Below are 27,266 nucleotides of genomic sequence, written 5' to 3' on the forward strand. Positions count from 1 at the left end.
GGGTCCCCGCACCGGAAGTCACGTTCGTGCCACCTGGATTCATCTTTACTGTCCCAGGACCCAACACATGCGGTAACTCCAAGCCGGTCTATGTGGAAGTCATCATAATGACCAGGATCATAATGACCAGGAACCAGCAACCCTAAGTCTGAGGCATCACTGAAATCCAGGCCTGGACTTTGAATGGACTGGGCACCCTTCTTCTCCCACTTCGTTACTCTGCTATCCTCAATATGAATTCTTTGGTTTCCTTCTGTCTCCCAGCTGCCTCTCATATCATGCCATTTCCTTCACATTCTCAATAAAGTTTCTGCTGCATTCTTGCAATTTGTGTTCTCTTGGTTTTTGAACTGGCATCTCTTATTTCTGGGAACAGCTGCTTCCCTGGTAAAGAGCCCCTGGTGGCGCACTGGTAAAACTGCCGCCCTGTAACCAGAAAGTTACAAGTGACCAGGAGCTCAAGGTTGACTCAGCCTTCCATCCTTCCGAGGTCGGTAAAATGAGTACCCAGAATGTTGGGGGGCAATATGCTAAATCATTGTAAACCGCTTAGAGAGCTTCCAGCTGTAGAGTGGTATATAAATGTAAGTGCTATTGCTATTGCTATTGCTATTCCCTGAGTCTTGGTAGCCCAGAAACCCTTCTGACTGTGACTGTGATTGGCAGGAGCTCTCGAGGGCTTCCAGCCGGAGTTTTCCCCAGCCCTACCTGGAGATGCTGCCAGGGACTGAAATGGCAGCCTTCTGCATGTAAGGCGGATGCTCCATCACTGATCTATGGCCCCAACCTCAAAAGTGGCATCCATGAGCCTCCCATCCAGGGGCTGACCACACCAAGACCTGCTTAGACCTCCCCCAGTCACCCCCCACCCCTGCATTGGTGGACAGGCTGGACTTCTCTTGTCTGCCTGGCCCTATGCCAGGGCCTGCGGCCAGGCAGCAGTTGGAGGGAGGGCCTCCCCTGCCAGGGAAGAAGGATCCTCCCGTGGCAGATGTGGAGGTGGTGGAGGTGGAGCCAGCTTCCAGTCCAGCCAAATCCATCTTGCCGCCCTCCTGTGCTTCCACCCCTGTCATTGGCTTTGGATCGGCAGGCAGCTGTGGCCTTGGCTATGGCGGTCTCGGCTATGGCTACTGAGGTCTCAGCTATGGCTACGGTGCTGGCACCTTGGCTGAAACTTCTGGCAACCTGGGCACCCTGGCCAGAGTCATCCCTTCCTGCATCAACCAGATCCGGGGAGAGGTCGTGATCCAGCCACCCTCCTCCGTGGTGGCCATCCCAGGAAACATCCTGTCCGCTAGCTGCGAGCCCGTCTCCATGGGAGGCAACACTCCCTGTGCCATTGGGGGTTCCGGGATTGTAGGATCCGGTCTCTATGGCGGCCTGGGTTCTGGCTTGGGTTACGGAGCCCTTGGAAGGAGGGGTGGATATTTCGGAAAGAGGTCTTTCCTGGGGCGCCGTGGGAGCGTCTGTGGGAACATCTGTATATAAACCTCTTAATGCTGAAAAGAAGATCCCCATGAAAGCAGAAATGACCAGGAACGGACAGCCACCATCGAGTTCTGTGACGGAGCATCTAGACCCGGAGTGAGAAGAGCCACGAGGTTCCAGGACCATTCTCCCAGCCTCAAGCTCCTGTATTAACGTCCGCTACCCCTCTCTTGCCCCCCCTTTCTGCTTTGTTTCCTGAATGTCTCCTTTCCAAGAAGGAGCTCCCCTCTCTTCTTGTGCTTGCCTGTATCATTTTTACAACCTTCATCTCCTACAGTTGTTCACTCCACTCCTTTTCAATAAAATCCATGCTGCGCTCTAATACGAGTCTCTTGGTCTGCTTGAAACCCCCCCGCCCAATTTATGACCGTGTGGTGGGTGCTGTCTCCAGATCTCGGGGAGGGCTTTGGACTGAGAACGCAGAACCACAGGTGGGAGGGCTCAGAGGCAAGTGTGGAGAGGAAGGGCACACAAGTTGAGGAGAGGACTTCTCCACCATCCCATTCACAGGTGGTCACCTCTGTTTCCATTTATCATCCCATTTGCAGAAATGGGGACTCATTGGGGCTAAGTGCTTTGGGGGTAAAATGGGGCAAAAGGTGGGGCTTGATGGTGGAAGCAGCTAGCTTGACCCAGCCCCCCAGCATGCCACTGTAGACACCTTTAGAGGGCAGAAATCTAGAGCATACAGGTGAGAGAGAGAGAGAGAGAGAGAGAGAGAGAGAGAGAGAGAGAGAGAGAGAGAGAGAGTTAGTTCCTGCATCAAAACTTCTCTGCCTGCAGTAAATGAAGGAAACGTAATTCTCTACATGCCCTGAAACAACTTTACCCATAAGAGGTGTTTAAAAAAAAAAAAGGTTTATTTGATTTTGAGGGGAAATAACTCTGCACATGTTCAGACGCACTCACTCTTAGGTGACAGCAGTTCTGTGAGCAGAAGGCGGCATCTTGAAACTCCACAGAGAAAATGAACAAAACCACTTCAAAATGAATGCCGATGCGGGAAACCACCTTTTCTTGACTTTGTTCCTTCTTACAGTTGCAAACAGCCTGGAGCTGTAGGTTTTAATTAAGCAGAAGCTCCCATGCTCTGTTTTCTCCATGGAAATGCATTAAGCCCAAACTGGCTACCGTTCCTGTTCCTCAGAGGACTGAGTTCACTCCCAGATCTTCAGTGGCAGGCTCAGGTCAGACTGTTCCCGACTGCAGAGTCGTCTGGCAAATATTAGCAACATAGGAAGCTACCATATATGGAGTCAGACCATTGGTCTATCTAGCTCAGTATTGTCTTCACAGACTGGCAGCAGCTTCACCAAGGTTGCAGGCAGGATTCTCCCGCAGCCCTCTCTTGGAGAAGCCAGGGAGGGAACTTGGAACCTTCTGCTGTGATTAAGTGATGTGAAACAGGCTATGATTCCACAGGTGTGTGAGAGTGCTGTGTTCGACTGCAGGGGTGGCCTAACTACTGCAGTGCTTAAGCTGAGACATCAAATTCTGCCTTGCTTCAGCCCCCTTTAAGAACCAACCCTTGTAGACTTTGGAAGGACCATGATGGACAGGGAGGAGGGCAGGTTCCCAGCAGCCTCCTCTTCTTTCCTTGTACATCTTGCAGTCTTTGCAATCTTGCGAAGCTTGAAGGGACAGCTTGGGCTCAAAGAACTGCTCCAATAGCAGCGGCAGGGGCATCTCGCTACTCTGCCGCAACCCCTAATAATCTGCCACCTGAGGACACCACCTCCATTCGCCACATGAAAAGGCCGCCCCATCCTACTTGAACCACAAGCCAATCACATGCGCTTGGCATTTCCAGCTTTTACTGGAGGTGATCACCCAGCTTTCCAGGAAACTTAGTTTTAAGCTTTCTATTCTGCCGAGGGCTGCATTCCATCCCATAATGGCCACTCCTCCTGCATCGTGGCCGCTCCTGTTTGGTTTTGTCTGATGGGCTATGCGACAGCTGCAGCTTAGCTTGAGGTATAGCTTGGCATGTGATCTACTACCAAGCCAGAGTGGGGCCCTATCATTTCCTCTCTATTGATTGGGCTAGCAAAAGGGAAACAGAGGCTTAAGCATGTGGCAAACTCATATTTCAAGAAGACTGAGTCTCCGCAGCCACAGTTGATTCCACAGAGGATGTTGGGTGCTCAGTCGTCCTGATATTAAGGCCTGTAACCTCAACTGTTTCATAGATGGAAGCAGATGAGTTGGGAGAAAGATCTGCTCCCGGTTTTCGGAGACATGGAGAACCCCTTGGCCCAGCTGCAGCGGGCTTCAGTTGGAATTGAAGGTGCTCATGCAGACCTGGATGTTCTGCCATGGATCCTGAGGCCATCTCCTCCCCCGCTCCAGATAGACAATTAGGGACGAATTAGCAGGGCATAGGCAGACATTGCTTCTGCTCCCAAGGTATCCCCCATAACAGCCCCTCCCCACTGGATGTGATTCCAGAACCACCAATGGAGCAGGGTGTGTCTCATCTTGCAGACAGGATGCGTTCCTGGGATGGTGACGATGATGGGAGATGGCCAGATCATGACATCTACTGAGGGGATCTGGTGGGTGGGCTGAGGGTTGACATCAACCAGGGTTTCAAGCACTCCGGAGTTTGTCCTGCCTCCATAGCCTCCAATGCCTCAAAGCCGCCGAGGCTTACAGAACCTGCAGAGGCGAAACCGACCACTGGGTTGGAGGCGTGAAATGGGATGGTGAAGGCTGGGCCCCAGTAAGCCATTGTGGGAGGCAGACCTGAAAGAAAAGATGTGGACATGGAACGTTGGAGGGATTGGGAAATGGAAGGCGATTGCACTCTTGTGCAATCAAGTTGCACACGTTGAACATGAACATACAACAGCTCCCAGTTCCTGCTCTTTGCCTCGTCCAATTTCCAATCAAAATTGGGAAACCCTTTCTTCTTCTTCTTCCGAGGGTGGAACCAGCGTTTAGGGATCTCCATTTGTTCCCTGTTGATTACCAAATCATATCGACTACTTTGGACATGCAGGTTGCGACGGCTTTCGTTTTCTTCTGAATTTTTGTACTACCCCCCTCCCACTGTATTACCAATTCACTGAGCAAACAATACAAAACCAAAGCTATTTTTGTGACAGTTACGCAGATAAGGGCGATGGCAATCCCTTTGTGTCGTCTTCTGCTGTGGATACGGACCATCCACTGCAGAAATGCATCTCATGGTGTGACGGGTCACGTCAAGGTTCCTTCAGTGTGGTGTTCTCCCTGTTCAGTCTGGCACGTGCACGTCACTTAAGAACGCACCGGAGAAAAAACTGGTCACAGTCACACATGTGATTCCACTCAAGACCGTTTTTCGTGCCATGGCTTTCCGACCGGCATGTGTGGGCATTGATAAAGTGGGCTGGGGGTGGGGGGAGAAGGAGGTGGCCACTGTGCATGCACCAATTCTTGGGCTGAATTTTTGGGATTCACCTTGTCAAGGTAGAATTCAGGAGGAGTGGAATGAGTGAACCCATGGAACCATAAAGCAGGCTTTTCCAACCTGTGGTAGTCCAGACATTTCTCAGCTACGACTCCCACCATTCCCAACCACAATACATTTTAGATGAGGGTGATGGGATTTGTAGTTCAACAACATCTGGACCACTACAGGTCAGGAACCCCTGCAATCAAGGCATGGAAGAGGGGATTCCTCCTGGTTTCAAGTGAGAGCTAGCTCAAGTTGGCAGCCAAGCACAAAAAACGGAGGAGTAAGTAGAAATCCCCAATGTGAAATTGTGAAAGATTACCAGCACACTCATTTCAGATGGTTAGGGATCCATTGTGGGGCTGCACACCTTTAGCCCTCCAGCTGTTCTTGGACTACAACTCCCATCATCCCCAACCACTGTGGACAAGCACCGGAGATGATGGGAGCTGTAATCCCACATCTGCAGAGGGCTGAAGTTGTGCAGCCCTGATCCACTTTCCAGGATCCGTGTCTCTTGTCTCTTCCCATAGAAACATGCCCAGGATTTTCAGATGGGGTGGGAGGAGCCAACATGGAGTTGAACGGCTGGAGTTTTTAGAGCTCCTCCGAAATACTTGTGTTTTTCCTGTAAAATGCCGTTCTGAATACTTCTTCGAGTCAAACCGTCTGCAGACAAAAAGAGAACTCCAACTTGATTTATTACTACAATAAACAGAACCTCAATATGGGACGGAAAAAACACTCGCGTGCAAGTCCAGCCGCTGAACCGATTGAATCCACAGAATCCACAGAACGGGGAGACGATCCAAGCAATCTCGTATGGACCGGTACTTAACTCCTTCTGTAAGTCCTCAATCTAAGCTCTCTACTTACAATAGATATGAGGCTTTAGGATCCTCTAGTGACATTACAGATATTACAAACAGTGCTATCAAGGCAGTAAATTCTGACCCTTTAACAACGGACAGTAGGCAGAATACTGCATCGGAGCAGAATGCAATGTTGGCTCAGCTTTGTAAGTTAATGGCTGATACTTTGCAGCTCACCCTTCAAACTTTACGTAGTATGGAAGGGAAAGTGGAAGCAATAACTCTTATGCTGAAACAAGTCCAGCCCGAGCTTTTTAACAGACCACAGCAGACTAGCTGCCCAGATGTCTGAAGATCAGTGAAATCTGAGATGAAGCAGCATATATCTCGACAGATGAAGGACACCAGAGCAAATCGTGTGCTACAAGCAAACTCTATTGCTCTTATCATAGAGCGCATACCAGTTAATCACGCTAAATGGAGTTATAAATCAGCCATTCTTAGGTCATTAAGTCTGCTGACACAATGCCATATTCTGGGTAGAGACCTTGTAAAGTATACATATTTGCCTGATGTTAATTTTCATCAGAGAATTCTGCTCATCTTCAGAGATGAGAAAATTCCAAGAATACTCCTTCAGATGAGGGCGCATTTAGGGTGGTTTGGAATTCAAGTCAGAAGACATTTTACTAATACTGTTAAGACCACCTTAGTGAGGAGAGGGTTAAGTCCAAAGCCATCTGAGAACCGACTGCCATTGTTTACTGGAAGCGAACAGAAGATAACTAGGGAAATCTCAACACAGACTAGCTCTCAAGGTCAAGCTCATAGCATTGTGCCAGAGGGGATGGTAAAGCAAGTGAGACTGAACAACCATTTGGGACAGAAAAATGAGATACTGACTCAAATTTCCTCAAATGAAGGAGAAAAAAGGCATAATACTCCCTATGATTATACCAGTCCAGCCCTTGATGGATCACAGAACACCCCAAAGACATTACTAGAAATCTCAGAGGACTTGGTGAGCCTCCAGAAAACCTCTGACGAACCTCTGTCAAGGATTAATTTGTTAGAACAACGAGCTTTTGCTGATCTTGCTGAATTCTCTATGGAACACGACTCAGTGGTGGACCTGCAAAACCAAGGCCCAATACACAATAACCAACTCTTGATTGACCATGTGAGAGTAGCCCTGTATGAAAATGCTCCATTGAAGGAAAATAGCTGGAGGGGGATACTAACTGACCCTCACTTTGATAACATCACAGCTCTACTGAGACCTAAGGACAATTCCTCGCCAAAGAGAGATGCCCAGACTAGGTTGGGTAAAGATACTTTTAGTGTAAACAGCTTCCTAGAGCATGAGGTCAAGCGACTCCCTGATTTAGACACAGTCTCATCGAGGACAATAACTCCGCTGGACAATGAGTGCTGCAATAGATCTTTGCAGAGAACATCTGAAATAATGGGACAGATCCAAGGACCTACCCCATCTGAACAGGGAAACATGCTGGTTGCAGATTGACATTCAAAGCCTTTTAACCAGGTTGCAACACTTGTATGGAATGTGGCTGGCTTAAGGTCTAAAATTACAGACCCTGATTTTATGTCCTTTATCACTAAGCACGAGATATTGATAATGCAGGAAACTTGGTTGACCAAAGATATTACTCTTCCTGGTTGTATATCGATTTCATTAAATGCGGGAAGAACTGCATGCAGAGGCAGACCGAGTAGTGGCTTGGCAGTCTTGGCCTCCACAGCTCTGACATCACAACTGTCCCTGCTTACTAAGTTAGACCCTTATGCCCTTGCTACCCAACTTATTATTGGGACCTTTAAATTGATACTGATTAATATTTATATACCGCCAATGAGTTCAAGTACAGAGGTGACAGAGACATGGGCCAAACTGGAAACCTTTATTACAGACATATTAATAGTACATCATGATTCTCATCTGATTATTGCTGGTGATTTTAATGCCCGATTGGGGAAGAATAATGAGGCAGTTTTTGCAAAATACCATTTCTACCCGGTAATGCTACCTACCCCTTCTCCCCTAATTATAAGGCAGTCGAAGGATGTTATAATTAATTTTTCAGGTCTGAATTTATTATCAACTCTCCATAAATTGGACCTACACTTGCTCAACGGTGCAATGCAACCGGATTATCCGGCTGAGTATACGCACTGGACGGGCCCAAATACCTCATTAATTGATTGTGTTGCTGTAACAAGAAATTTAGCACCATGGGTGGGGTACTTTCAAGTGATACCTCACCCGGAAAGTGACCATTTTCCATTATTGCTGAACATAACACTAAGAAGGAGAAATTCTTCGGACTGTGAATGGGCTTTGGGCATACCAAAGGGAAATGCCCCACAAAGGGCAAAATGGACGGTTGGGCAGGCTGCACGTCTTACTGATTTACTAAACTCCTCAAAAGCCCAGTTGTTACGGAATGTTATTATTCAAGGGACATCCGTCCCTGATGGTATCTGCCTGCTAGAACACTATGATAGCCTCTTAACCTTAATACACCCAACGCTCATTAACACTATGCCAAAAACTGGACGGAAAGTTCTTTCTCGTCCCTGGTTTGATAGAGACTGCCAAGAGGCGGAAGGTTCATTAATAAAGGCATTTGATAGATATACAGATGATACAACTAACTTCAATGTACAGGGTTTACTAATAATGAGGAGGCAATATAAGAGACAATTAAAGCAAAAGAAATCTCAATGGATGATACAGAGAGGGGAGGAGTTAATAGAAGCGGCCAAACTGAAAAATCAAAGCACCTTTTGGCGCTTGGTAGCACCTTCGTTAGGAAGAGCCCCCACTTGACCTGACTGTATCATTCCAGCTGATAAATGGGAAAATCATTTTCACGAAATGTATAGACAAAATGACGCCATAACGGTGAATGTCGAGGCATATATAACTGACCCCCCAAGATGGGACTCGGTCTCCTGCTCGGAAGTAGAAGGTCTTGTAAGACAATTTTAAAAAGGCAGAGCCCCTGGGACCGATTATATTACTATAGAGGTGATTCTGTCTAACCTAGACTGATGGGTTCCAGTTTTAGCCTCACTGTTCACATTTATTGATAATACGGCAAAAATTCCACCACAATGGGGAGTGGCGATATTAGTCCCAATATACAAAAAAGGTAAACGGAGTGATCCTGCAAATTATAGGCCTATAAGCCTCCTGAGTGTGATTAGTAAAATTTATGCTAAACACTTAGCAATTAAGCTGGTGGACTGGATTGAGGAAAAGAACATTGCACCCCCAGACGCCCAATGAAGACAGGACACCATTAGTTGGAGTAAATAAGGGCCACTTTTATTATTGTACATAGGTAACGACACTTGCAACGAGGTCCCAATACACTAGAGTGCGGGTACTACTCTCGTGTGGTGGCCCTTCCTAATGAAGAGCACCCCACACCAGGGCGAAGGGCCGGGTCCTGATTTGGCCAGGCTCCAAGTCCTGGCCTCCTCTCACCGCGGGGGTCTACCCCGCCGAGGGGGGGGTGGTCCGCCACACCCCCAACCCAAGCCGTCAAAGCTCTGAGCCGGTGAGTCGCGCCCACCCCCCGAGTGGGGGCCATTCCCAACCTTACGAGCCGTCAAAGCCCTGAAAGGCTGTTCCTTGACCCCCCTCACCCAACTGGCCCTCCAGCCAAACACCGATCCCTGAATCTACCTACCCAACACCCGCACTCTCCTGCAAAGTGACCAACCAATTCTCAATGCCTACCTGCCACCCGGGGACCATAGGTAACGATGGCTACCTGTGGCCCAGCTCCTAAGCCTCAGTGAGAAGTAGGCGAAAAAAGGCCGTGCCCCGGCCAATCTGGCACGACCCAAAAAATTCCTACTTGGCCCCCGTAGGCGACCGGCTATCCCTCACTGAGTACCGGGAGGGTGGGTGGGTGCCCGGCAGAGGAGAGACTGCTTCTGTGATGGCTGCCGGGCTGCACTGTTTCCCCGGCCCCCTCCTGATTGGACAGTCCCTCGTCACATGGAGGGGGCCAAGATGGCGCTTCCGTGCCTGCTTCTTCGCGCCGGGTGCACAACCCCGCCCCCCGCCTCACACGGAGGCGAGAAGCGGCATTGCACCCCCAGACGCCCAATGAAGACAGGACACCATTAGTTGGAGTAAATAAGGGCCACTTTTATTATTGTACATAGGTAACGACACTTGCAACGAGGTCCCAATACACTAGAGTGCGGGTACTACTCTCGTGTGGTGGCCCTTCCTAATGAAGAGCACCCCACACCAAGGCGAAGGGCCGGGTCCTGATTTGGCCAGGCTCCAAGTCCTGGCCTCCTCTCACCGCGGGGGTCTACCCCGCCGAGGGGGGGGTGGTCCGCCACACCCCCAACCCAAGCCGTCAAAGCTCTGAGCCGGTGAGTCGCGCCCACCCCCCGAGTGGGGGCCATTCCCAACCTTACGGGCCATCAAAGCCCTGAAAGGCTGTTCCTTGACCCCCCTCACCCAACTGGCCCTCCAGCCAAACACCGATCCCTGAATCTACCTACCCAACACCCGCACTCTCCTGCCACAGAAGTGGGGCAAACCTCTGTTTAGCCCCGCTTTCCCCACCCAGCTAGCACCTCTTGGAGACCACGTTGCAAGTCCCAGAGGAACACCTCGTTCCCCTGGTCAGAGAGATGGACTCCGTCCCCTCTATACAGGGTTGCATCCTGCACTCGTATGTCAGGGTGCTGTATTACTGTCCCCCCTAAGGCGGTAATAGCTCTTCCAACTGCCTTATTGACTTTTTTACGTGCCCTATTGAAGCACAGGGGGCCCCCTTGGCCCCTCCAGCGTGTCCTTGGGAGCAGGTTAGACCAGACTAACTGCATCTCGGGCCACCGGGCCGCCAGGCCCTGGAAATCCTTGATTGCCTGCAGGCTCAGGGCCCTGCCTTGCAACAAACCCAAGTCGTTGCCTCCCAGGTGTACCACCAAAATGTGCGGTGCCCCCTTTGCCGTGATGTACTCATCTAGAAGTGGAAGGAAAAGGTCCCACAGCATTCCTCGGCAGCCCATCCACTCCACTTGCGCCGCTCCTGCCAGACCCAACTGGGTACCCAAGCTGGTCTGCCGAGCTCGCCGACTAGCCCAGAACACATAGCTGTGCCCATAGATGAGTATCCGCAAAGGCAAAGGAGGTGCCTGACAGTCTGTAAGACAAAATTGGGTGTTACTTCTTGTGGGCCATCACTTCGGCAGTGGGCGTATGTAGCGGCGACATGCGGATGAACGCCACCTCCCCAACGCCCGGATCCGCTTTTCCGTCAGCCCCGCGGCTGCAACTGAAGATGCTGCCCCTATCCGAAAGGAGTGGGTGCCATAAACACGCGGGTCCAGGCCTGCCCTCCTCAAAGCCTCTTTGACCAGAGCCCAGAACTGGAAGCGCGTCAAGGGCGTAGCATCCGCATGACGGAACAACTGGCCTTCTCCCTCCCCACGCACCGCCATGTAATCCCTCATGGCCCTCACCGGGCACAGGCCCTCATCAGTCCCCTCTGCCAGGGTGATGGTGGCTCCCTTGCCCTTCTGGTCGGTCTTAGCCCGCCTCAGGTGCAACTCCACCTTGTCCCTCTCTACCCGGGCATCCCCCCACTGCAGGGCCCACGCTGATGTATCAGACCTGGAGGAGGCGACCAGCTCACTGATTCGCAGGGCACCGAAGAAGGCCACGAGGCAGGAAGCCCTGAGCAACCGTACCTCAAAGTTGGAAAAACAAATATCATTAAAAAGTGGGAGCACCTGTTGCAGTGTTGTTGGCGCCAGTGGGACCCTCGTATCTGGTTGAGAGGGGTTTACTCGCGCCCATCCCTCGAGCATTCTGCGCACCCGGAAGTCAGCGGTGGAGTCCGCGAACCCCTTCATTTTGGCCTGGAAAGCCAGTGCTGCCAACTTACCCCCAATGGACCCCGTGGCCAAGCCCCTCCCATGTAAATGTGTGCTATAGCGCATTATGTGCTCGACTGGGATGGGCCATAGGTCCTCCAGCCCTGTGTCAACCCTAAATGCATGAAACTCACGGATAGCCGACGCATAGCGCACTCTTGTGCTAGGTGCTAGGGATAGGCGAATGGCCTCCTCTGCCTCTAGAATCCAAGGTTCCATAGGTGGAGTGGAAAAACTTCGGGAAGCTCCCTGGCTGCTGGGGCGAGAGTTCGAAAGCGCTCCTCCTGCATCCGAGAGAGCGCATCCGCAATGCTGTTATCCAGCCCCGGCACGTGCCGTGCGGTGAAAAGAATGTTGTGGCGCAGGCATTGCAGCGTGAAGCAGCGAACCAAGTGCATCACCCGAGGACTCCTGGAAGTCCCCGAGTTGATCACCTGCACTGTGGCCATGTTATCACACCAGAACTGGACAGCCCTATCTTCAAAATCCCTGGCCCAGATGTGCACTGCGACCACTATCGGGAAGAACTCAAGGAATGTCATATCTCGTGTCACACCCCTTTCTTCCCAGTCTGGGGGCCACCTGGAAGCGCACCACCGTCCCCGGAAGAAAAGCCCAAAACCATGCCCCCCTGCTGCATCTGACTGGACTTGAAGCTCTGCTTCTAGTAGAAATTTGGACCGCCACAGGGAAACGCCATTGAAGTCCTTCAAGAACTCCACCCACATCCTAGCGTCTTCTCTAAGCTCATGTGTCACACGCACCCGGTGATGTGGGGCCCGAAGCCCCTTAGTAGCATCACAGAGTCTCCGAAGGAAGGCGCGGCCGGGTGCAATCACCCTGCATGCGAAGTTCAAGTGTCCCACTATGACCTGTAAGTCCCTCAATGTGACCTTCCTGGCGTCCAGCAGCTGCCCCAGGCGCTGCTCGAGAGCAAGGACCTTCTCTGGTGGCAAGCGGCAGCACTGAGCCACTGTATCTATTTCAATCCCGAGGAAGGCCAGCCGGGTGGTTGGACCCTCTGTTTTTTCCGGCGCCAATGGTATGCCCAGTTCCTTTGCCAGCCCCTGAAACGTGTCCATTAGATATTTGCAGGTCGATAAAGACCCTGGGCAACAAAAAAGAAAGTCATCTAAATAATGCACTACTGAGGTGAGCCCCGCCCTCTCCCGGACTGCCCATTCCAAAAAACAACTGAAACGCTCAAAGGCAGAACAGGAGATGGAACAGCCCATGGGCAGGGCCCTATCAATATAGTAGCCGCCTTCAAAAGCAAAACCCAGGAGGTCGAAGTCATCTGGATGGACTGGAAGGAGCCTGAAGGCTGACTTGATATCACACTTCCCCATCAACGCGCCCTTGCCCTGCTCTCGAACCATCTCCACTGCTGCCTCAAAAGTTGTGTACTTAACATATACAGCTGGTGAGGTATGGCATCATTAACTGATCCTCCAGCAGGGAAGGAAAGGTGATGGATCAAACGGTACTCCCCTTTTGCCTTCTTAGGCACCACCCCCAGAGGGGAAACCCTAAAGCTGGGCAAGGGCGGCCGAGGGAAGGGGCCTAGCACCCTCCCTTCCTGTACTTCTTTGTCAATTTTTTCCCTTACAACCTGCTCCAACCCCTTAACTGAACGCAAATTTTCTGCCCAGGAACTAACCCTGGGACCCTGATAAGGTATCCGAAAACCCCTTTGAAACCCTTCCCCCAGATAGTCCCTATCCTGCACTATTGGGTATTGTTGCAGCAGCTGCAACAACGGACCCAGCCTTATGGGGCTAGGTCCCTTTTGCCAGAGCGGGGCTACCACCTTTTCTGGCGGCAGGCCCATCTTTGGGGCCGGGCCGGGGCCAGCGGCCCTTTGGACAGAAGTTAAATGAGTGAGCGCCTCCGCAAATGGTGCATGCGTGTCGAAAACGACATGGGCGGCGCGAGCAAGTCCCTGTTGATGCAAATTCCCAGCAAGGCTGACGAAACTGTCCCGCCACACCAGGCATCTGGCCCTTGGCGGGTGTGGCAGCAGATTTTACTATGAAGTGTCCACTGTCCGATAATTCCCCACCCCCAGGTCGGTTGGGGCCCATGATCCTCATCCAGAGTTGTTGGTGCTGACAATCCCACGGGAGCTCCGGGTTCATGGCTGAGTGTCGCCTAAAGGCCTCGTCGTAGCGAGCCCACGCGGGCCCACTGTACTCCGAGAATGCGTGGTATATGATGTCCAAATACTTCACCATAGATGCTCCCCGTGCTGGCTGTTTCTGCAGCACCACCCCCATGTACACCATGTACCCGGCCAGCCAGTTAGACCAGTTACGGTCAACTGTTTTGTACCTGATTCTTTCTCTGTCCCTCCGGTCCCCTTTCTCCCCCTCTCTGGGTTCTGTTTCCCGAAACAGTAATGAGAACATATCAACAAATTCGTTCCTCCATATCTTTTCTTTTGTGGCGAGCAACAAGTGATCGCCCAGGGGCAGGGACACCTCCCCCTGTGGGTAATGGTCAATCTTATCATTTGTAGCCACTGTTTCTTTGCCCTCAGATAACCACCCTGGGTCTGCACTGGCCACCTTACCACTCTGCCACTTCTGCTCCCAGGGTGTGAGCTGCTGCAGTCGTGTGGCTGGTTCCGGTTCTGCCTTCTTCTCAGGTTCTGCCTTCTTCTCAGGCGCCCCACCTGTCCCTGAGACTGGGGGTGCTGAGTAACCTAGCCCTACTGGCCATGCTGGCATCCCCCCCCACACGCTAGCCAGGTGCCCTGCCCAGGGTGGATAGCACCATCCCCAATCGGACTCACCAAAAGACCCGACATCTGCATCCAAGGCGTTCCGGCTGGCATTCTCCATTGCTCCAGTTGCCTCCCCTTCGCCACTCTCTAGTGCATCCAGCCTCGCCTCAATGGACTGTAAAAGTTGCAGCTGCTTATTAGGTTGGTTCCCCGCTTTTCTCGCACCCTGCTTTCCAACCGCCTTGGACCCCTCCCCTCGAGTAGCTTTCTTCCTGGACTCCAACGCCTCTAAGCGAGACAAGATCCTCGCCATTACCAGCTGCCCTTCATCCTCTGATCCCGAGGAGGGGTCGGGTTCCCTGGGCCGTGCTTGAGGCCGCTTAGGGGCCGGGGCCTTCCCCTTCCCCTTCTCCTTACCGGGCCCTTTCCTTGATGGCATGGCTCAGCAGGCCTGGCAGGATCCCTTGAAGAGGCTGCAACTGATGCCCCCCAATGGGTGGAAGTGATTGAGGGAGGCCTCTCCCTCTCTCTCTTTTCAATTTGTTTTTATTTATTTAATGGCAGCAAATATATCGCAACTGAAGGACCATGTGCTCACATGTAGTCACCCCTTCAAATGCAAACCAGGGCAGACCCTGCTCAGCAAAGGAGGCAATTCCTGCTTGTACCACAAGACCAGTCCTCCCAAACGTTCCACTGGCCTAGAGAATAAGGTATTAAGGCCTCTCCCTCTCACTTCACTTATTTATTTATTTATCTATTTATTTCTTCTAATTTATTTTGTTTTAACTCAATGGGAGCAAATATACAGCACAACTGAAGGACCATTAACTGGGAAAAACAAAACAAAAACTCTTGCCTTGAAGTGCTCACATGTAGTCACCCATTCCAATACAAACCAGGGCAGACCCTGCTTAGCAAAGGGGACTATCCACGCTTGCTACCACAAGACAATTTTTTTTAAAAAAATATATATATATATAAACTGCAAGACAAGCTTTGGTTGTGGGCCAGGCTCCTTAAACTGGGTAGCCCTCTGCTTGTTATCCAAGCTTTAACTGCTTCAGCCCTTCTGCAAAGCACTCGTCCCTCGGTATCCCCAAGTAAGCTATCCAGTATACTAACGCTCCCACATCAACTTAACCATCAGTTGGTTGGGTCCCCAATTAATCGATCCATCCAATATAATAATGCTTGAACATCAACTCCCTCAGAACTCCCCAAGCTATGAAATGACCTCAAAAAGGGCATTCCCCCATGAAAGAAGTCCCCTTCCACATTCCCCAAACTGTGCAAAGAAAAAAGACCAAGCCCCGTATATCACCCTAGGCCTCCGAGAAAGGCCTTTGTCTGCTTGGTCCCCCGGCGCTCTGGCTGCTGAAAATAAAGCTGCTCCCTTCCTGCTGCAACATATGCGAAGGCTGTTGATCCCTTCCTGCTGCTGCTGCTCCCACTAACGGCCGAGAGAAAAAAGCCCTGAGCCCGGCCGGCTTGCACGTGGCCGAGCTCTCCTTCCTCTCTGGCCCCAGGAACAAACAGCCACCGTTTGCGATCGGCCTGGGCTGTGGCCGATCGCAGCTGCCGCTCCCACCAACTACCGGCCGAGAGGAAGAGCCCTGAGCCCGACCGGCTTGCATGTGGCCGAGCTCTTCTTCCTCTCTGGCCCCAGGAGCGAACGGTGCTCGCTCCTCCTCCTTGCCCGGCAGAGGAGAGACTGCTTCTGTGATGGCTGCCGGGCTGCACTGTTTCCCCGGCCCCCTCCTGATTGGAAAGTCCCTCGTCACATGGAGGGGGCCAAGATGGCGCTTCCGTGCCTGCTTCTTCGCGCCGGGTGCACAACCCCGCCCCCCGCCTCACACGGAGGCGAGAAGCGGCATTCTTGCAGTTGAACAACCTGGCTTTCGAACAGGTCGATCTACTACAGAACATGCCCTGACCCTCCATTATCTTGTTGAAAAATATACAGCTAAGTCGGGTGCTGCACTTTATACTGCATTTATAGATCTGAAATCGGCATTTGATTCCATATCAAGAGACAGGCTCTGGCAAAAACAAATAGATTTGGAAATTGATAAGAGATTACTATTATTAATTTATAAACTATATGAGAAGTCTCGATTGCGGGTCCGCTGCAACCAGTATGGTTATTTAACGTCAGATGTTCCAACTAGTAAAGGGGTAAAGCAGGGTTGTATTTTGGCACCTACTTTATTTAACATCTATATCAACTCAGTGGTGAGCTGTTTATCTGACATGTCTATGCACCCTCCAAAACTGGCACAGAAACACATTGCAGTGCTGCTGTATGCAGACGATATGATCCTTTTATCCCAGACGCCCATAGGACTACGTCGAGCACTAGCATAATTAAGTTCATTTTGTAACAGAGAGATGATAGAGGTAAACCACCAAAAGACAAAAGTTTTGGTGTTTGCTAAACGGCCAAAGAGATATACTTGGCACATGAATGGGAACACAATTGAACAAGTTCAATCTTATAAATACTTAGGTGTTGTATTCCACTCATCTGGTTCCCGTATTGCGCATCAAAAACATATTATTCAGAGCGCCCAATTATCAATCAATCTGATCAAATCATTTTATTTTTCACGGGGAGCTCTGTACATCCCTGTTGCAATAAAATTACTATTGGCCAAAGTGTATCCTCAGATAATGTATGGTGCACAATTGGGCCCATTTAGTAATTTTGCTCCGTTAGAAACACTGCAAACTAAGTTCATAAGAACTATATTACAGCTGCCATGTTGTGTCCCAAATACTGTTATTAGAAGGGAGGTGGGTCTGGTTAGATTTGAATCACACTATTGGAGATCTATCATACTCTACTGGTTAAAATTGGTTTTCATGAAAGTCGGCTTAGTGCATTTAATTCTGGAAGACTCCTTTAAATCCAATTGGAAATTGGCAGTTACAGAAAAACTTCTATTATATGGATTCTCTCATGATGATTTTATTAGATTAGGTTTCGATCAGGCCAGAAGAGAAATTGTGCAACGTATCCATGACGTGGAGTTGCAGATGGATCATGCAAAGTTACCGAGTAGCATCTACACAGGTAGCCAGTGCACCGAGCTCAAGCCTGCTACATATCTAAGTATCATTTTAATTCCAAAATTTAGACGAGCTCTAACACTTGCCCGTGTAAATGCTCTCCCAACAGCTGTGCTCCATGGGAGATTCCATGGTATACCATACCCATCAAGATTATGCCCTTGTGGATCTGGTAATGTTGAAACAACTGCTCATGTTTTACTGCATTGTGAATATTACAGAGACATAAGAGGCCAACAAATTGCCCCACTTTTGATAAATTTTCCGGGTCGTGGAGAGGATTTCTATTTAAACTATTTGCTCACTAATCCTAATCCGGATGTTATTCATATCGTGGCCAAATATTGTTATATAATATGCCAAATGCGTATAAATGTAGTCTGATTTTATATTATCATCTTATTATTGTTATTATCATTATTATTTTAATATTGTTGTATTGCTGGTCTACGACCGAAATAAAGTTTTACAAGTTTACAAGATTTTAAGTTTTCGTATATGTTTTTAACTGGTTTTCTGTTATTGGTAATCTCCCATTGATGAAAGTTAGGGGCGGTGTACGAATTTGATAAATCAATCAATCAATCAATCAATCAACCTCAGGACTCCAGCTGCACTCTGGGGAGGATGCACACCTACCCCGCTAGCATGCGGTAGATTTTTCTGAGGTGACGTAGGTGAAGGATTGGAACCATTCAATGGAGGAAGGAGCAATGTGGTAACTTACTACTAACACTCCACTGCAATCAGGCCCATAGCCACTAGAGGGCAGTCACTCCCAAGAAGCAGCCGTCCCTCCATCCTTACCGGCCCACCCTGGGAAGACCTGTTTATTTCAAGAACCCAAGGGAGCCTGTTCTGAACATACTCCTTGGACCGAGGACTCCAGCTGCTGGGGAAACCACCAGCGAAGGAAGTCTATTGCTTTTGGACCCTGTGTCACAGTTTCGATGCCCTGTGGGCCACCTCCAGCCTCAAAGGCAGGATGCCTCTGAGTACCAGTTGCAGGGGAGTCACAGCAGGAGAGAGGGCATGCCCTCAACTCCTGTCTGTGGCTTCCAGCGGCATCTGGTGGGTCACTGTGAGAAACAGGATGCTGGACTAGATGGGCCTTGGGCCGAATCCAGCAGGGCTGTTCTTATGTTCTTATGCCCTGCGCACAAGGGCAGATTCGACTGGTCATAGGAAATTTAGGGTACCTTCCCTCCAGTACAGCATATGGAAGTGTGTTAAATCGTGCCAGGGAGAAGGCACTTCTCTGGGACAAAGTAGTTAAATTCTTTATATAGTGGTCTGGTTTATGGTAATTTGTGAAACTACCAAGAATGTTTCTTGCAGAGATTCGTGCCAGCTTGCTCTGCTTTTCAGAGTCTGCTATACATTGTTTTATAAGCCTAGAGGTTGGCCCAGTGGCATTAGAAATTGAGGGGAGAATCCATGCTTTCAAATGGGATTCATCGTTGCTTAATGGCTCAGTTCCTTCAGATTTTCCGGCGGAATATACGCATTGGGTGGGGGCCAAACCATCTATAATTGATTATGTTGCCGTTTCCTCCAGAATGTTGTCCAGGGTTTTGAACTTCCAGATTATCCCCAGACTTGAAAGCGATCATCACCCTATGCTTTTGAAGTTTTGGTTGGGTGTTGGCTCAAGAGGTGCAGCTGGACCGGTGGTAGGAGATTTTAGGAACACTAGTTACCAGAGATTGAGGTGGTCTGAGGAACTTGCCACACGAGTTGCTAATGTGCTTGGGTCAGCAGAGGCGTGTGGTTTACGGGAAGCAATTATAACAAGATCTATTGGCTCCCAGAGGTGTTCAATGTTAGATCATTTTTCTTCAGTCTTAGCACTGTTGTGCCCAGTTTTTGTCACCTCAGTATATCCAAATAAAAATTCAAATCATGCCAAGTCCTTTTCTCGTTCCTGGTTTGATCGGGATTGTTGCATTGCCAAAAATAACACACTTAAGGCTTTCTTAACTTATAGAACAGCACCCTCTTTGGAAAACAGGCAAAGGGCGCTCTCGATGAAATCCGCCTCGAAGAGGTTGCTTAGAGAGAAGAAGGCACAAGCCGTTAACAAAAAACAGCTTAATTTAATTGAGGCTGCTAAGTCTAACAATCAGTCTAAGTTCTGGAGGCTTGTTTCACCTGCTCTGTCGAAAACACCTACACTTCCAGCTTCTGTGATTCCAGCTCAGGTTTGGGAACAACATTTCCTACAGCTCTATAGTAAGGCTGATAATATGGTTTATAATGCTGAACAACTAAATGGAGATACTCTTAGGTGGAACCCAGTCTCCTGTTCAGAGATTGAAAAACTTATTCAGAAATTTAGTAATGGTAAAGCCCCTGGTAGTGATAACATTTCTATTGAGGCTATCAGAGTGAATCTTGATTGGTGGGTCCCCGTTTTAGCCTCACTATTTACCTATATAGATACAACTGCTAACATTCCCAGTGATTGGGGCCTTGCTATAACAATTCCTCTTTATAAAAAAGGTAGGCGTGAGGACCCAGCCAACTATCGTCCCATTAGCTTGCTTAATGTTATTAGTAAAATTTACGAGAGGCATCTTCTGATAAAACTTCTAGACTGGATTGAGGCAAATGACATTTTAAGTATCGAGCAGGCAGGCTTTCGGGAGGGTCGTTCCACCACGGAACATGCTTTTACCCTTCAATTTCTGGCAGAGAAGTATTCTAGGTTCCCAGGTTCAGCACTTTATGTAGCATTCATTGATCTCAAAGCTGCATTTGATTCAGTTTCTAGAGAGAGACTGTGGTCTAAACTGGAAGCCCTTGGAACAGATAAAAGATTACTCAAACTTATTGTTTGTCTGCATAAACATACTTGTTTGAAAGCTCGTTATGGCCCAACTGGACAGTTAACATCGGAAATTCCAACTTTTAGAGGACGTCAGGGTTGTATACTTGCTCCTACTCTGTTCAACATCTATGTTAATTCTGTGGTTACTTGTTTGTCCACCCTCTCTATTCATCCACCAAAGTTAGCCGATAGGCACGTCTCCATATTATTATATGTGGATGACATGGCTATTATGTCGCAGACACCTGTAGGCCTTAAGCGTGCCCTAAGACTCTTCTCATCATTTTGTAACCAAGAGTCTATTGAAATAAATTATAGTAAGACTAAAGTCTTAGTGTTCGCCAAGCGAGCGAAGTGTTATAATTGGTCCATACAAGGAAACAAGATTGAGCAGGTTAATTCCTGTAAAGATCTAGGAATTACATTTCAATCTGTTGGCTCTAGAAATGCCCATTTTAACTCCATCAGACAGTCTGCTCAAATGGTTGTAAATAAGATCAAATCTTATCATTTTACACATGGTGCTGCTCTTATACCTGCCACAGTGTGACTTTATACAGCCAAAGTACTGCCTTTGCTCTTATATGGAGCCCAACTGGGACCTGAAAGTAATTTTGCCTTACTGGAGGCTATCCAGACTAAATTTATTAGATGCATTTTGCAAGTTCCATGTTGTGCGCCGAATGCTGTCATCAGAAGAGAAGCAACAGCAATGAATGCACCACTGAGAAACCTGAAAGGCCAAGTTGAAGACAAATCATCCTGGAGAGAATCTATCTATGTGGTTGCTAAGAGTCGACACGACTTGATGGCACTTAATCAATCAATAGATCAAGTAAGGACTTCTAAATACCTGGGAGTGGTTTTCAATAAAAATGCACTTTGGAGGGAGACTTCCTTCGCTGGTGGTTTCCCCAGCAGCTGGAGTCCTCGGTCCAAGGACGGAGTATGTTCAGAACATGCTCCCTTTGGTTCTTGAAATAAACAGGTCTTCCCAGTGTGGACCAGTAAGGATGGAGGGACGGCTGCTTCTTGGGAGTGACTATGGGCCTGATTGCATTGGAGTGTTAGTAGTAAGTTACCACATTGCTCCTTCCTCCATTGAATGGTTCCAATCCTTCACCTACGTCACCTCAGCAAAATATACTGCATGCTAGCGGGGTTTTTGCATCCTACAAAAACTTAAAAACAATCTAACAATTTAAAAATAAACCAGAGATTAAAACCCAAAAATATTAGGAAGCTGAGAAAGCTTGGGCGAAAAGGTGGGTTTTCAGGTGTTTTTTGAAAATTGCCAGAGAGAGGGAGGATCGTATGTCAGCAGGGAGCACATTCCACAATCTCCGGGCAGCGACCGAGAAGGCCCGTCTCTGTGTAGCCACCAAACGAGTTGGAGATGGACTTCCTCAGAGATGGACCTCAATGGGCGATGGGGCTTGTAATGAAGAAGGTGCTCTCTTAAATTATTATTATTAAATAATAATAGGTTGAGAAAGAGTCCCATGCACACGCCCCCAAGTGAATCTATAGCAAAAGTGAGATCTGAATCTGGGCCTTCTCAACTCACACTGTTGACCCCTACAGCGCAGTCACTCCCCATCATTGGGGTTTCCATCTCTCAAAGCATGGTGATACGGATGAAAAAGGAGGAAAGGGGCAGAGGCTGTGTGCCCCGGAAGGAATGTGGTATTATTGTCAGTCTGGGGAAGGGAGGGACATTGCACAGCGGTACCAATTGAGTGCCAAGAAGGAAACCATTAGCTACAGCCTGCACTGAAGCTTCTGGAGGCTCCCAGAGCATGGTCTAAAAGCCCTTGTTACAGCCACCTTGGTGATGCTAAGCAGGATTTGGTGTGGTCAGTGCCTGGATGGGAGGCTCAAGGATGCCACTTTTGAGGTTGGGGCCTTAGATCAGTGTTGGAGCATCCGCTTTGCACGCAGAAGGCTGCCCTTTCAGTCCCTGGCAGCATCTCCAGTTGGGCTGGGGAAAACTCCAGCCAGAAGCCCTGGAGAGTTGCTGCCAGTCAGAGTAGAACCTATTGAGCTGGATGGACCAAGGGTCAGATTCTGTCGAAGGCAGCTTCCTGTGTGTTCCTAAAAGAGTGCCATGTCCCCCGTAAGTTTTCATTCAGACAGAAGGGTTTCTGAGGACTCAGGGAAGCACATGCTCTGAGAAATCAGAGCTTCCAGTTCAAAAACCAAGAGACCACGAATTGCAAGAATGCAGCAGAAGCTTTATTGAGAATGTGAAGGAAATGGCATCATATTAGAGGCGGCTGGGAGACAGAAGGAAAGTGATGTATTCATTTTGAGGACAGCAGAGCAAACTAGTGGGAGAAGAAGGGCGCCCAGAGCTCTCAAAGTCTAGGCCTGGATTTCAGCGATTCTTCAGTCTCAGGGTAGTCGGTTCCTGGTCATTATGATCAGTCCTTTGCAGTTATTGGGTCTATCGGCAGATGCTCCCACAGGGTCCCAGGAGAGAGCTTCTTCCAAGATATCCACCCCTCCCCCGGCTGAGAGCTCCATATCCCAGACTCCCCTGGGCACCTGCTCCTACTATCCCGGAACCCCCAACGGCACAGGGAGTGATGCCTCCCACGGAGACCGGCTCTCATCTAGGGAACAGGATGGGTCCTGGGTTGATCACCAAGAAGGGGGGAGGGTGGGCCACAAAATCTACTTCGGCGATCTGGTTGATGGGTTGAGGGTTTACCCCGGCCAGGGTACCGAGTTCTCCAGAGCTTGTGCTGCCTCCTACAGCGCCCAAGGCACCAGCACCAGCACCATAGCCGAAGCCTCCTAATACATAGCCAAGGACACCAAAGCCACTGCCAAGACCGCCATAGCCAAGACCTGCGGAGCCAAAACCCACCACTGGGCCAGAGGCACAAGATGGGACGGTGCAGGCTGGTCCACAGAAAGACATTGCTGAGGAGGTGGAGGCGAGTCTGAAACAGAAATGGTTGAGCATCACATTACGGTGAACTGAGCTTCACTCAGGCATGTGACAAAACCATCAGAGAAATTTCTCCAAAGTCTCTGCTGGGAACGTGTCCTCAAAGAGACCCAACATAGAAGCAGAAAGGATTGTGATTGTCTTGAGAGAGTACACATCAAGCTGAGAAATGTCCACCTTTCCTTGTTCAAACAACTGGCATCTCTTAATTGGGGGGTGAGCGTCTCCTGCCTGAAACCTTGAGGAGCTGTTTCCAGTCAGTGTAGACATTAGTGACGCTTGGCGGGGCTAAGGGTCAGACTCAGTATAAGCAGTTTTCTATGTTTCTATGAGAATGAACATAACTGAATTGCTGGATCAGAGCAAAATCCTTCCAGTTCAGCCTCACTGGACAACAAGAAACCATTGGGAGGTCCACAAAGCCTGGCACGAAGGAAGTAGCCCCTTCCCACTTTTGCTCCCTAGTGCCTGGCATTCAGTTGCACACTAATCCTAGACTAGCTGTCAACCTCTCCATATTCTGAAGAACAGAAGACGCAAGGTGGAAGATCCACCAAGATCTGTGTCAGCGATACTCTATCAAAACACCACCAAGAAAATGGACTTACCGGCTTCTCTGAGAAGATGCAGTGAAGACAGGAGAGTCGAATGAAGCTGCTGGAAGGACAGAGGGAATGCACAGCTTTTATAAAGGTCCACCAGCCTCCCTTGCAGTTAGGATGCTTCGTCACTCCAGCTAACCTTTTATTGGGTTATTGCTGACACTTATTTATCCCCTGGGCCAAAAACAGCTTACCAAGCAGAAAGAGTGAATAATAGCTAAGCTATTTGTTTTGACGCCATGCTAACCACCCAGTGCCTATTTATCTCACAGTCTCCTTTCTTCGACTTCAACTTGACTGGCTTCAGTTTCGAGTGAACCACTTTAAACACTTCAGGAAGGGACTGGGACTCATTAAAGCACTTCAAAAGTCACCCATTCTCCCTTTTGCAGGAATGAGTGATCTGCATGTGATGATGATGAGTTTTTTTACAATGCCCGTGGTACATGCCCTGGCTGGGATTCAATCACTCTCATTACCGAATTATTAAAATGCACCAAATTGCAATGTCCACAGTGGAGGGATGGATATCTTGGAAGATGATCTCTCCTGGGACCCTGTGGGACCCCCACCTCCCATCGGAACATAGCATGCTGCCTTCTGCCATGTCAGACCCTTTGTCCATCTAGCTTTGTCCATCCTAACCGCAAAGGAGGCTGGTGGACCTGTATAAAAGCTGTGCATTCTATTGTATCAGTCCATTTCTCTAGCAGGGGGCCTACGTGGGGCTGTCACTCCCTGCAGATGTGTGGGTAACCTACTTTCGAGCATTGTATGGGATGTCTGCCCCTGAAGGAATGCCCCTTTCCCTGTAGAATTTCTACCAAATTGGCACTCAGTTTCCCTCAAGGAGGTCTCTATTTTCGTAACACAACCCAAGCCAGGTAAGACCCCATGGTTGGATCAGATACCCTCTGCACTATTAAAATCAAATGTTGAATGGTGGGCTCCTGTACTTGCAAGATTCTTTACTTATATGGATCGTACTGCATGTATCCCTGAGGAGTGGAGTACAATGGTGATTGTTCCCATCTATAAGGAAGGCCAACACTCTGACCCTTCTCATTATCGACCAATCAGTCTGCTGAGCATTATTCATAAATTATATTCTAGACATCTATATGTTAACCTCACAGACCGCTTGGAAGGCCAGCACTCTGACCCTTCTCATTAATGACCAATCAGTCTGTTGAGCATTATTCATAAATTATATTCTAGACATCTATATGTTATCCTCTCGGAAGAACTAGGGAACAGGATGGCTTCTGGGATGATCATCGAGATGGGGGCAGTATTTTCTACACTGACTGGCAGCATCTCAAGTAAGGAGAAGCAGCTTACGATCAATGGAGGAATTGTCAAGTTTACTCCCCAGGCGCTCCCTAGAAATGGAGTCAAACCCTGCCTTTAAAGCTGCATACAGCGGTGAATACTTTTCAGCCAGATGTTGTAGAACTTGGGCCTTATCAAGAGTCATCCTAATGGACAGAAACTCCAGCTGTTCCTCCCTTAGTATGTTCTTCTCTTCCAACCAGTCCGTGAGGTTAACATATAGATGTCTAGAATATAATTTATGAATAATGCTCAACAGACTGATTGGTCAATAATGAGAAGGGTCAGAGTGTTGGCCTTCCTTATAGATGGAAACAATCACCGTTGTACCTCACTCCTCAGGGATACAGGCAGTACGATCCATATACGTAAAGAATCTTGCAAGTACAGAAGCCCACCATTCAACATTTGATTTTAATAGTGCAGAGGGTATCTGATCCAACCATGGGGTCTTACCCGGCTTGTGTTGGGTTACTAAATTAGAGACAACCTTGAGGGAAACTGAGTGCCAATTTGGTAGAAATTCTACAGGGAAAGGGGCATTCCTTCAAAAGCTTTGTACATGAAAACCACTCAAGATTGTATCTGTCCATTCCTCTGGTTGGGATGGTCCCGGACCGGCCCGGAGGCAATTGTAAAGGCCTGGTCTGGACATGGGCGGTCCGGTTCGGGTGGGGGGGTGCCTTTACGAGCAGGGTGAGGGCTTACTTACCCCTCCCGCCACTTTCCCGCTCTGGTGCCATAATTTCAGTAGTAATTGGGGAGGCAGGATACCTCCCTGCTGCCCCTTCCCCGCTGTCGCTATGAAAAACTCCCAGGAGTCCTTTGCGTGTGTGGACATCACAGAGATGTGAAGCGCGCATGATGTGTGCGTGTGCAAAGGACTGCTGGGAGTTTTTCATAGCTACAGCGGGGAAGGGGCGGCAGGGAGGTATCCTGCTGCCCCAATTACTACTGAAATTACGGTACCAGAGTGGGAAAGCGGCTGGAGGGATAAGTAAACACTCCCCCCACTCTTAAAGCCACCCCCCACCCCAGTGCCGGACCGCAGTTTGGAGGATCCGTACACACCCCTATCCTCTGGCAGGGGGCCGAGGGTGGGCTGTCACATCCCTGCAGATGTGTGGGGAACCTACTTTCGAGCATTATATGAAGGAATGCCCCTTTCCCTATAGAATTTCTACTGATTTGGCACTCAGTTTCCCTCAAGGATGTCTCCAGTTTAGTGACCCAACCCGAACCCGGTAAGACCCCAGGGTTGGATCAGATCCCCTCTGCACTGTTAAAATCAAATGTTCAATGGTAGGCTCCTGTACTTGCAGGATTCTTTACTTATTAGGATTGTACTGCCTGTATCCCAGAGGAGTATATTATAGACATCTATATATTAATCTTACTGACTGGTTGGAACACGAGAACATCCTAAGTGAGGAACAGTTGAGGTTTAGGTTCTTTCGGATGACTCTTGATCAGGCCCAAGATCTACAACATGGCTGAAAAGTATTTACTGCTGTATGCAGCTTTTAAGGCAGGGTTTGACTCCATTTCTAGGGAGCGCCTGGGGAGTAAACTTGCGAATTCCTCCTTTGATCGTAAGCTGCTTCTCCTTATCCGAGATGCTGCCAGTCGGTGTAGAAAATACTGAGCTAGATGGACAAAGGGTCTGACTTGGCAGAAGGCAACTTCCTATCTTCCGATGGAAGGTGGGGGTCCCACAGGGTCCCAGGAGAGAACTTCTTCCAAGATATCCACCCCTCCACTGTGGACATTGCAAAAAACCCATCATCATCACATGCAGATCACTCATTCCTACAAAAGGGAGAATGGATGACTTTTGAAGTGCTTTAATGAGCCCCAGTCCCTCCCTGAGGTGTTTTAAGTGGTTCGCTCGAAACTGAAGCCAGTCAAGTTGAAGTCGAAGAAAGGAGACTGTGAGATAAATAGGCATTGGGTGGTTAACATGGCAGCAAAACAAATAGCTTAGCTATTTTTCACTATTTCTGCATGGTAAGCTCATTTTGGCCCAGGGAATAAAGAAGTGTCAGCAACAACCCAATAAAAGGTTAGCTGGAGTGA

The 27,266-nt window shown here is 49.1% G+C and overlaps 1 protein-coding gene across 1 annotated transcript; it reads right to left on the reverse strand.

The window, feature by feature from the left end:
- Positions 1 to 9,069: 9,069 nt before the first annotated feature.
- On the reverse strand, positions 9,070 to 16,115 carry LOC128337724 (uncharacterized). The gene is made up of 2 exons (XM_053279038.1): positions 14,468 to 16,115; positions 9,070 to 11,957 (listed from the first exon to the last, which is right to left on the reverse strand). Exons 1-2 carry the CDS (start codon positions 14,835 to 14,837, stop codon positions 10,978 to 10,980), a joined length of 1,350 nt encoding a protein of 449 aa, XP_053135013.1. The 5' UTR covers positions 14,838 to 16,115; the 3' UTR covers positions 9,070 to 10,977.
- Positions 16,116 to 27,266: the final 11,151 nt, after the last annotated feature.

This window comes from Hemicordylus capensis, chromosome 14, assembly GCF_027244095.1.
Source record: "Hemicordylus capensis ecotype Gifberg chromosome 14, rHemCap1.1.pri, whole genome shotgun sequence".
Lineage (NCBI taxonomy): Eukaryota > Metazoa > Chordata > Lepidosauria > Squamata > Cordylidae > Hemicordylus > Hemicordylus capensis.